The 12,441-nt window shown below is 35.9% G+C and overlaps 1 protein-coding gene across 1 annotated transcript; it reads right to left on the bottom strand.

Moving 5' to 3' along the window:
* Positions 1 to 4,898: 4,898 nt before the first annotated feature.
* LOC113359778 lies at positions 4,899 to 6,323 on the bottom strand. Its single transcript, XM_026603359.1, has 2 exons — positions 5,630 to 6,323; positions 4,899 to 5,179 (listed from the first exon to the last, which is right to left on the bottom strand). Exons 1-2 carry the CDS (start codon positions 6,321 to 6,323, stop codon positions 4,899 to 4,901), a joined length of 975 nt encoding a protein of 324 aa, XP_026459144.1.
* Positions 6,324 to 12,441: the final 6,118 nt, after the last annotated feature.

The raw sequence follows: 12,441 nt of genomic DNA, 5'->3' as shown, positions 1-12,441 counted from the left end.
AGACAAATATCAGAGGATTCCTCCCATGAGGAAAAAGATGGACAAATCATTGTTCATCGAAACAAAACTTGATTGTGTTGTTGGGAAAATCTTGTCTCATGTGCATGTTTAAAAAGATACAAGATTGAGTGTTGATCCAGGCTTCAGAAGAGTTTTTCCTTCTTTTCTTAGTTTTTTTATTTCTTGTCTATCAAATAAAATAAAGGGTTATTATCAACAATTCTACTCTTCATAGGGTTTTAGAGTTGGGCGTATACGAACCTGTCAATAAGTTTCGAACCCTACATTCATTTTTCCTCTTGACATCCTATATAAGACTACTTGTTGAGTTAAGTGATTCAATCACACAAATCCAGTTGTTTATAACTGTTCTCAAAGCACTATGTCGTCATATAGAAAGGATGTCAACATGATTGTTAAGTCTTCAATCAAGGAAAAAGACAAATCTCATGTCTCTAAGTCCCTGAAAAGAAAAATAAGGAATACAAGAAAACCCAGGGATGTTCCTTCCAAGTATCAGAAGTTTTCCGATGTTCTTGATGAGTTAAAGGAAATAAGAACGAAGATTTATGAAATAAAGACGTTCGTGTCTAAATCTTTGGAAATTCAGAGGACCCTAATTCGACCTCTTCAGCCAAGACAGTTCGTGGGTATTGACACTTATCTCCGTGAACCTTATGTCCCGATGGCTGTCGATAACAAGGAGTTCAGGAATGATAAAGAATTTCTCAAAGGAATTGTTGCCTAGTATGTCTTCTTTTTGGATTAGTTGGAAGAATAACTAGTGCTTTGAATAGCGATGATTGTGACTACACATAGCTATTTTTATTTTCATCTTCTTGTGTTATTTTTTAGGTTTATTGGTATTAAATTCTAAAAATATTTGGAGGATGATGTTATTGCAGTATTGATCATTATGATTTTGTGATATTGCAATTTTATGAGATATGTATTGTTTGCGTCCGTGAACTTGAAGGTCCCATATGCGGTCAAAAGTAAAGTCGTTCATGAATTGGTATTCGTATTGATGAAAGGACGAATGGACTTTTGACAAATACAAAAGTTATGCCTATGCAGTCATGTATTTGATGGAAAATAGGATAAAATATTTTGTTTGACAAGGATAAAGTATATTATGTCGTTATGATGGAAAATAGAATAGATCCTTGTATGTTATCCACGGTATCGATCTTCATTGATCCATTTTGTTATGTAATACCGTAAAGGCTCCATTGTGTGACTTATGTTGAGAACGATACAACTAAATCGATTATTCTTATTGGCTTGTTGGTTGTTCCATAAGATGCTATATGTCGAGCATTATGAACTAAATTAATCATCTTGGTTGGTTATTTAGTTATTTGCTCCGAAAGTCTTCTTTTGTTGAGCAAAATCCTTTGAAAATTAAATTGATTACTTTTGTAATTAGTTTGGTTGTTTGTATTCCAATTAGATTAATTATAAGTTCTCTTGTAATTAGTCTAGTTGAGTTTTCATATATTCCATAAATCTTGTGTTGAGTATATGAACGGCTATGCTAATCATGTTTTATTGGTTGATATAGTCGTATATTCCATAAGGTTTTCCTTATATTGAGTATGTGAATGATTAAGCTAGTCATCTCTGTATGTTTACCTTAGTTGTAGCTCCGTAAGTTTACTTATGTTGAGCATCTTCAATTAAATTGATCACTTTTGTGGTTTGATTTAGTTGCATATTCTAATTGAATTAATCATGGGTTTACTTGTGATTAATTTGGTTGAGCTTTGGATATAGGAAATCATTCCTAAGGTTTTTGGTGTCCAATTAAAAAATCCTTCTTTTCTTTTGAAATTAAGGTCGCTCTTGTTGTTCTTTCGAAAATGTCATCAAATGGGGGAGAGTTCTTTTGAACTTGTGCTTAATGGTAATATCTTTCGGGGTTTGCGGCTGTGGAATTTTATAGGGGTTATCTTGTATCTTAAAACTCCTTGATGAATGCATTTAGTTTCGGCTTTATGATTGCATCTAAATTAAGTTGGTATGTATTTTTATTTTAGTCTATGAAATGTCTCTTGTGGAAATTTCATTATGATCCCGTTCTTGTACCTTTGCCAATTTTATTGACAAAAAGGGGGAGAAATAATGTAGTTCACACTACAAATACATATGGTTTTCGGATCATTGTGTAAGGGGGAGTGGTTTCCATGATCGAGATGGAGTATTGACTAAGGGGGAGTGATACATATCACCATAGTATTATTGTTAAAGTTGTGATACAATTGGACTTTAATGTTACATAATAATACTATGACATTGTATAATGATGATCGAGAATCTCGATTTCTCTCATTGTTATAGTTACGTATCTTCAACAACGGTGATGCTAAACTTACAACCTTTGGGATCATTGGAGTACTTGAAAGGACGAATATTTCAGGGAACGTTGAAGATTAGACTATGGAATAGGAGCCACTAAAGTTTATCATTTTTGTATTCCATATGTATTAATAGTTTTGTCGCTAAAATTGACAAAGGGGGAGATTGTTAGAGCATAGCTCGGTCAACCTCGCATGCGTTTCTATCTCAAGCATGTTTGTCAATGTTAGTGATCAAAACTATGAGTCTTGATTTCTAGCCTACATAGCTAAGTCTCAGACTAGGATAGAAAAGTGTAGTTGATCTCAAGGACTTCATGGCGATTCATCATACAACGAAGAAGATATATACAATGAACCGTGGAACTTCATCAACAAAAAGGTATGTGGAGACTTGAACTTATATATCACTCAAAAGTCTATCTCTTCTATCTCCTACTTCTTATGAGACAAAAGCCGTATGCTATATAGACTAGATCATACACATTTGACATTTCGAGCTGAGAATTCATTGCTTATCTTTTTCTCGAAATCGTGTGTTAGTAAAGAGTTTCGCTTTGATCAAATTTATCTTCACCTAGTGACGAAAGTCATGAAAAGTTTCAATCACTTTGAGAATTGCTCTGACGTGAATCGGTCTTTTAGTAACGGCTACATAGCGTCCTCTGAGAATGTCTCAATGATTGAAATGAGAGTTTAAATTACATAACCATGTATTCCTTGAACCGAAGTTTTCAAACTTTGTTGATCAAGAGAAATCGGAAGGATTGTGGAATTGGCTTGCCAAGTCCGCGAACAGTCGGAAGTTCTCGACCGAGAATTTCTGCTGGATTTTTCAAAACTCGTTTGTCTGCAAAGTACGCGAACCCAGTCCGCGAACTGGCGGAAGTTCTCTTTCCGAGAATTTCTGCTGAGTTTGGAAAACTCAACCGGTTTACTTAAGTCCGCGAACTTGTTTGTGAACTTAAGAGGTTATGATCTAGAGATGTGCTCTTAACATGAAACTTAAATTACTAAGGAATGTTTTATGCAAACCGTGGATATAAAGTTCATGAGCCGATTCAATCGAATCGAATCATCTTTGTTTCAATTGTGTCGTGTGTAGTTACATAATATCTCACAACAATTGAACAACTCTTTAACTAGTTCATTTGAGTCAATTGAACTAGTTATGGTGAAGAAGAACAAGGTTAATATGAAATTCTCATATGGTTAACCTTTTGGGTTACTTGTTGAACCAACATACACGTAGACGTTTGGGAACGGTATTCACAAACCCAGTAAACGTCTACCCAAGTGTGTGTGACAAGCTAAGTTTTCGATCTAACGGTTGAGAAATATTAGCTTGAATCTAAATCAGGTTTTCATCTAACGGTGAATATGGATTTCTTTGTAACTAAGGAAAAACCCTGATTTGAAGGCTAATATAAAGGAGACATCTAGCTTTGAGCAAAACTAATCCCCTCACGTCTGTGTGATACCAGTGCGCTCGCTAGAGTCGATTCTCCTTTAACCTTTGGTTTTCTTATCTAAAACCAGGTTAACGACTTAAAGACTTCATTGGGATTGTGAAGCCAGACCGATACTACTTTTATCGTAGTTGTGTGATCTGATCTTGCATCTTCTATCGTACGAGTACAATCGATTGATTGGCTTGAGATCGTGAGAGTTCCCCGATAGGCAAGATAAAGAAGTCACAAACATCTTCGTCTCACTGTTTGTGATTCCTCGACAAACCGCCTGTGTAGTCAGGAAGGATTGTAGAGAGGTGATTGATTAATCTAGGTTGTTCTTCGGGAATATAAGACCGGATTATCAATTGGTTCCTGTTCACCTTGATTTCATATCTTAAGACGGAACAAAACCTAGGGTTTATCTGTGGGAGACAGATTTGTCCTTTTGATAGACTTTTCTGTGTGAGACAGATTTGTTTATTATCAAGTCTGCGATTTTGGGTTGCAGCAACTCTTGGTTGTGGGTGAGATCAACTAAGGGAATCAAGTGCGCAGTATCCTGCTGGGATCAGAGGCGTAGGAGGATAACTGTACCTTGGATCGGTGGGAGACTTATTGGGGTTCAACTATAGTCCAGTCCGAAGTTAGCTTGGAGTAGGCTAGTGTCTCTAGCGGCTTAATACTGTGTATATTCAATCTGGACTAGGTCCCGAGGTTTTCTGCATTTGCGGTTTCCTCGTTAACAAAATTTATGGTGTCTGTGTTATTTCTTTTCCGCATTATATTTTATATAATTGAAATAATACAGGTTGTGCGTTCGTGATCATCAATTGGAAATACAGCCTTTGGTTATTGATTGATATTGATTGATCCTTGACATTGGTCTTTGGTACCGTCCAAGTTTTTCCTTTTATTTGATAAAGACTCGCTATTGTTTTTCGCTTGAGTAAAAATCGAATCAAGAGAGGGATATTAACTCCTTGAGATACTTTTATCTAGATTAAATCTGACTGTCTAATTGATTCTCTAGCAAAGTATTTCGAAGTTAGTCCATACAGATTGCTAAGCGAAATATTGGGTGGTGTTGTTAGACCCCAGCTTTTTCGTTACCATCTTGCGGACTGTTGTTGACATAAACGGATCCTAAGGACAATGCACGCCACCTAGTCAATGAATTTAGTGCAAAATACCTGAATCTCGAGTCCCGTACGAAGCGCCCATCCTTGTATTTCATTAGGTATTGAAAATACTGGCATTCACGGACTTTTCTAGGCCTCAATTGTAGCAAATCAGCAGTACCATAAGGAAATAGAGTCGGGAACGCCATGGTGATATACCTCTTTGTTGTAAACTCATCGATAACTTCACCTGTAAACAAGCACAGTATATAAGAAGACTTGATGATCAGTTTCAAAGATAAAAAAAAGAAGTTAAAAAACATCGACAAAATTAGCTTTTGATATTAATAAGAACAAGAACAGATGTACAAAACATCATGAAAGGACGAAACTACAATACGCCCTTTTCCCCTTTTTTTGATGTGTTTCAATAAACTATTTAAGATTCCAGTACTTGCCGTCGGAGAGGTATTTGCATTTCCTTAACTAATAAATTATGATCAAAAAGTATGCCATGTGTAGGTTGATGTTTCTTTGACTAATCTGGCTAACTGATTTGATTTTTTATGGTGGTATTGAAGTTGGGACATCAACAGACAGATACAATACCACAAACTACAAAAATATGATTAAGTTAGAAGTGTTCATGTCAGCATGGTAAGTTTGTTAAGAACCTAACATAGAGATATATTGAGCTCACCTGTAAACGACATGTCTGCAATGGTTTGATCTACCTCGGCGCTCTCCAAAGCTCTTATGATACATCTTTGTTGATCTGGTTGTACGATCGCTCCAATTGTACCAACAGTTTCAAACTCATTTATATGAAAACTCTGGTCTTGCAACTCCGGAGGTCCATCGTACCCGTCCTCATTGCTTTGTTCCCCGAAGAGACTATCGCTTCTTTGTTGGTCTTCATTTCCACCCATACCCGGAAGGTCATCGGGAATGCCATTCTCAGGTAATTCATTGATGTTTCCATCACTGATAGATATACCATGGTAATATGTATGATTTTTTTCCAGCCACAATAGAGCTTCCCGTACATATTCCCGCCGCACAACAAACTCTTTGTTTGAATTCATTCCGGTCCTCTTTATAATCAAAACTGCAGACAAATCTTTTGGTTTGTGTGGAAGAACACTAGCGATGACATTAACATCTTGCACAAAATTAATGACATTTCCCCCATATTTGTACTGTTGGCCTTTAACCCTATATACTGACATCGTCGGGTGCACACGTGCTATAAGCAAACTCTCAGGATTTGTTAATTGTGACAACTCAATTGGTACCCTGCCTGGATCCATCAAATTTCTTGCACTGAACAATGAACCTTCGTGGTGTCTCTCCTTGTCTTTCTTGCAGAAATTGCAAAGTCCTCTAGCTGACATGTCGGAACTTCCTGTTGCATTCTAAACACCAGCCCCACTTTATTCATTCATAGCTTTTCTGAAATGCTGGGCTTTTGAATTTGGAGTTTGTCTTCTACTACCACGCGAACTTTGATGTTGTAAGGTATTAATAGAACACGCAATTGCAAGGAAATTTTATGTAACTACACAAGACACAATCGAAACAAAACGATTTGATTTGCTCGAATCGTTTCATGAACTATATAGCCACGGTTTGCAATTTGCATTCCTTAGTTTATATAAGAATAAGTTCACAAACATCGTTTTTATATATAACCTACTCAAGTTCGCAGATTGGGTTCGCAGACTTAAGTTCCCGGACGGAGTGCACAAACTCCAGCAGAAATTCTCGGAACAAGAACTTCCGCCAGTTCGCGGACTTGGCTCACACCACCATGTCGGTTCTCTTGATCAAAAAAGTTCACAGACTTCGGTTCAAGGAATAAGGACTTATACATATATGTGTTTCCGCAACAATGCTTATATCCTCCAATGGTTATATAATCTAAACTCTCATTTCAATCATTGGAACATTCTTAGAGGACGTTGATATTCTATAGATGTTATTCACAAAATATTTTTCGTCAAAGTAAGCAATTTTCAAAGTGATTGAAACTTGTCATGACTTTCGTCACTAAGTAAAGATGAACTTGGTTAAAGCGAAAGCTTACCAACACATATTTCGATAAATGGATAGGCGAGATAAACTCCGCTCGAAATAGCAAATGTGCATAATCTAAGTCTATATAGCAAAAATGACTTCTGTCTCAAGATAGGAGATAAATATACTTTTGAGTGATAGATAAGCTCAAGTCTCCAAATACCTTTTAGTCCGATGAAGATCCACTGGTTCCTTGAGTAGTCCTTCGTCTTGTATGATGATTTCCATGGAGTTCTTGAGCTCAACTACACTTTCTATCCTAGTCCGAGACCTTAGCTATAGTAGACTAGAAATCAGGACTTATAGTTTTGATCACTAACATTGACAAACATGCTTGAGATAGCAACGCATGCGAGTTCGACCGAGCAATGCTCTAACAATCTCCCCCTTTGTCAATTTTAGTGACAAAACTATCAATACATATGGAATACAAAAAATAAATAAATTAACTTTTGTAGCTCCTATTCCATATGCCTAATCTTCAACATTACTTGAAATCTTCGTCACTTCCAAGTACTCCAATGATCCCAAAGGTTGTAAGTTCAGCATCATCGTTGTTGAAAATCCATAGCTATAACAACGAGAAAACAAGAGTTCTCAATCATTGTTATACAGTGCAATAGTATTATTACAAAGCGTCAATGTTCAATTGTATCACAACTTCAACAACAATACTATGGTGATATGTATCACTCCCCCTTAGTCAATGATCCATCTCACATGGAAACCACTCCCCCTTACATAATGGTCCGAAAACCATATGTATTTGTAGTGTGAACTACATATTAATTCTCCCCCTTTTTGTCAATAAAATTGGCAAAGATACAAGAACGGGATCCTCATGAAATTTCCGAAAGAGACATTTCTTGACCAAAAGAAAGCAAAAATATATTATCTTATTTAGATGTAATCATAAATCCAAAGCTAAATGCATTCATCAAGGAATTTATAAAAATACAAGACACCCATATAATATTCCACAGCCGCACTCCCCACAAAGATTTGGCAATTAAGCACCAGTTCAATTAAGAACTCTCCCCCATTTAATGTCATTCCCGAAAGAACAACAAGGGCGACCTTAATTTTGAAAGAAAAGAAGGATTTCTTTGGACATAAAAAATCACATACAAGTATGAATTTGAATCCAAAAATATTCAACTAAACTAACCACAAGAGAACCCATGATTAATTTAATCGAGAAATGCTCAACATAAGTGAACTTATGGAGACTTAAAAACATACAATTAGATTAATCACAAGAGAACCCATAATTAATATAATCGAAATACACAACCAAACTAATCACAAAAGTAATCAATTTAATTGGTCATGCTCGACATAAGAAAACTTACGGAGCAACAACTAAATAATCAAACAAGATGATTAATTTAGTTGAATATGCTCGACATAAAGTACCTCACGGAACAACAACAACATAGCTAGCCATAAAAATAATCAACTTGGTCGTTCAATGCTCAACATAAGACACTTTATGGAGCCTCACAGTAATACATAAAATATGGATCGGGAAGATCAATACTGCGGAATACACAAGGATTCATTCTATTTTCCATCACTATTCGCATAATGACATTCAATAGACATAATCCTTGCAAACAAAAGATTTTAACCTATCTTCCATCAATAATTGACATAATAGGCTTAACTTTTGTATTTGTCAAAAGTCTATTCATTCTTTTATCAATACATGCATATCGACATACGAAAGACTTTACTTTTGACAAGGTATGGGACAATCATAGTTCACGGACGTAAACACACATATCCCATGACAAATTTGCAATATATAAAACCAGAAAGATTAATACTGCAAAATTCATATTCCAAACAAATTTAGAATTTAAACCAATAAATCTAAAAACATCAAGATGAAAACATTGGACATAGCTATGTGTAATCACAATAATGGCTATTCCAAACTCTAGTTTTTCTTCTAATAAAAAAAAAGAAAAGAATATTTACTAGGAAAACAAAGAAGAAATCAACAAGCTAGGGAACACAAGCATACTCCAGTGCCATGGCCGAACACGAACAAAGGTCAAATAGACGGTTCAAGATCCTCACGAGTCTTAGCGTCTTTGAGCTTGTTATTAGCAGCATCGATTTCATCTTCGAAGAAGAGATTCTCTTTATGAAGATCATTGATGTGCGGTTTTATGAGACCAAGGTCAGTTGAAACCTTTTTCAACTCAGTTTTTAACACATCAAGACTTTTCAGAGTATCAACGAGCTGCAGTTTTGCTTCCTCAAAATACTTAAGAAAGTCATGGACCACTTCAGAAGAAATCATATCATCCTTCTCAACGTTCTCATGAGTATATGCATAGTAACACGAGGCATTGGGATGATTTTCATCTACAAGGGTTCTTTTCTTCCTCCCTTCGGATTAAAAACCAATACCTTTATCAAGAAAACCTTTAGCAAAACCACACGATTGTGAAAAGGATGATATTATTGATAAACCAAAATAACCTAGAGTACGCAAACGTGACTCAGAGGTTTAGTATTTATATGGTTTCTTAGGGAAGAAGACCTCTAGGGTTTGCAAACCGTTGACTTGTGATGGTAACCCTTGGACACATACGAATACAACATGGCCCATAAGGAATAAAACAACAAAAGAACTTTTGCTACATGAGAATTCATAAATAGCTCAATAAATTCCTTACCATAGGAGTAATTTATAGAAAGTGTAGCAGTCCACAAAGTTGCAAAAGAATTGCATAAAGAGAGAAACGATACTAGACAACACAAATACTTCTTAGGCAATATTGTTTGCAAACACTAGTTTAGTTATAAACGATAAGAGGATAGCTCAACTAAGAAGAACACCAAATTGCCATAGTATACCTGATTTTTACACATCTTGCTCAACGGGATTTTTATGATCAAGTTATTAACCCTTGTGATTAATTAGCACAAGTATGAGCTCTGAGCTCATTAAAAGAACTGTGTTTATGATCGAGTCTCTTTTTCCTTCCAAATCTAGAAAGAGATCCATTTTTATGTGAGAATTTATCATAAAACTTACTGTCATAAAAATACGAGACATAGTTAGAGTTCTTACCAGAAGAATTTTGACTTGAGGAGGATGACAACCCGTCGACAATTTCTTTATATCCTTCAATTATCTCCATCAGGTTATTTCTCATATAATCAAATTTTCTTCTTTCTTCTGGAATTTCGTTCACATTAAGGGAAATGTTATTTCCAGAGGAAACGACATAATCTTTCCTTGGACGATTCTTGTTAAGACTCATATTCTGCTTTAGAGCATTTGAGGAACTCATTGAACTGACCTTCCTGGTAACAGCACATGGTAAGTACGAAAACCAACTGGTTTAGACATACGAATGTCAGTTACACCTTTGATAATTAAGTCTAAGGTGTGTTAAAGTTGAACCAAGGAGGTTTTATTCAACCTAGAGTTTCTCTTTTGTTTAGCAGAGCCTTTTGCATCGCAAAAGTGGCATACTTTCTGATCACTAGAGTGATTAGACACGGTAGTCTTAACAACCTCGTTAGGAGATTTCTTCCTTCCATGTGATGTGGAACATCCTTGATGAATGGGAAATTCATTCACATTCTTTTTAAAAGGAAGAGATTCCAATTTTACTTCTGGATTCAGGCGTAGCAGAAGTGCTTGGTATATTAGACTGCTTAGAGCATCCTTGAATAGAGAGTTTACTCAAGCGATGTTCTATTTTCAAAGCATTCTTTTTGAGGCTAGCCTCAAGAGTCATACGTGAAGAATGATCTTCAGTATTTTCTTTGAATTTGCAGTCTCTTATTACACCAAGCAGAAAATCGACATGGTGTTTTAACCGATTAAATCTATCAACTTGGATTCTAGCAAGATTTAGAATCAAGACACTCTCTTCAGCTGTTTCCCGTTCATTTAGAGAGATAGACTCTTTTGAAGGGTAATCGGAAATACTCATGTCGGAGCCTGTCTGTCTTGTTGGAACACATGGTTCATCTATATTCGAGATTGAAGAATCTTTATATTTAATAGAATTAGACAAAACATAGCCTTTATTTCTGGTGACGCGTTTATCAGATATACTATCGTCCATCCTCAGATCGCTACAAACACAGACTTGTAAGGTCTTGAACGTATTTTCCTGCTCTGATACCAATTGAAAAAGTGGGGGTACAACAACCACACCCAATATTTCTCTTAGCAATCTGTATGGAAAAACTCCAATATACTTTCTAGAGAATCAACTAGACAGTCAGACTCAATCTAGATAAAAACTATATCAAAGAGTTTATATCTTAATCTCTCGATTTGATATATACTCAAGCAAATAGAAATCTGCGAGGTTTTATCAAATACTAGAGAGATAACTTGGATGGTACCAAAGACCAATATCCAAGTGTCGATAAATTTAAATCAACAACCAAAAGGTCGGATATTCTAATTGATTGAACAACGCACAACCTGTGATATTTCAATTATATAACAAAATATAATGAGGAAAATAAATAACACAGACACCAAAACTTTGTTAACGAGGAAACCACAAATGCAGAAAAACCCCGGGACCTAGTCAAGATTGAACACACACTGTATTAAGCCGCTACAGACACTAGCCTTCTCCAAATTAACTTCGGTTTGTACTGTAGTTGAACCCCAATCGATCTCACACTGATCCAAGGTACAATTATGCTCCTACGTATCTGATCCCAGCAGGATGCTACGTACTTGATTCCCTTAGCTGATCTCACCCACAACTAAGAGTTGCTACGACCCAAAGTCGAAAACTTTAATAAACAAATCTTTATCACACAGAAAAGTCTACGGTAATAGATAAATCCGTCTCCCACGAATATACCTACGAGTTTTGTTCTGTCTTTTGATAAACCAAGGTGAACATGAACCAATTGATAAACCGGACTTATATTCGTGAAGAACATCCTGGTATTATCAATCACCTCACAATAATCCTAATCGACGCAGCGAAAAAAGATTTTGTGGAATCACAAACGATGAGACGGAGTGTTTGTGATTACTTTTATATCTTGCCTATCGGAGATATCAATCTCAAGCCAATTATTACAATTGTACTCGTACGATAGAAACAACAAGATCAGATCACACAACTACGGGAAAGTAGTACCGGTCTGCCTTCACAATCCCAATGAAGTCTTTAAGTCGTTAACCTAGTTTAGAAGAAGAAACCAAAGGTTAAAGGAGAATCGACTCTAGCTTAGCACAACTAGTATCACACAGAAGGTGTGGGGATTAGGTTTCCCAGTTGCTAGAGATTTCCCTTATATAGTCTTTCAAATCAGGGTTTGCAATCAATGTTAGCTTGGTAACAAAGCATTCAATATTCACCGTTAGATGAAAACCTGATTTAGATTCAAGCTAATATCTTTCAACCGTTAGATCGAAAACTATCTTGTTAC

The sequence above is a fragment of the Papaver somniferum genome, chromosome 3, assembly GCF_003573695.1.
Source record: "Papaver somniferum cultivar HN1 chromosome 3, ASM357369v1, whole genome shotgun sequence".
Classification (NCBI taxonomy): domain Eukaryota; kingdom Viridiplantae; phylum Streptophyta; class Magnoliopsida; order Ranunculales; family Papaveraceae; genus Papaver; species Papaver somniferum.
The sequence above is the reverse complement of the archived record's forward strand: the minus strand, read 5'-3'. Positions and strand labels throughout refer to the sequence as shown.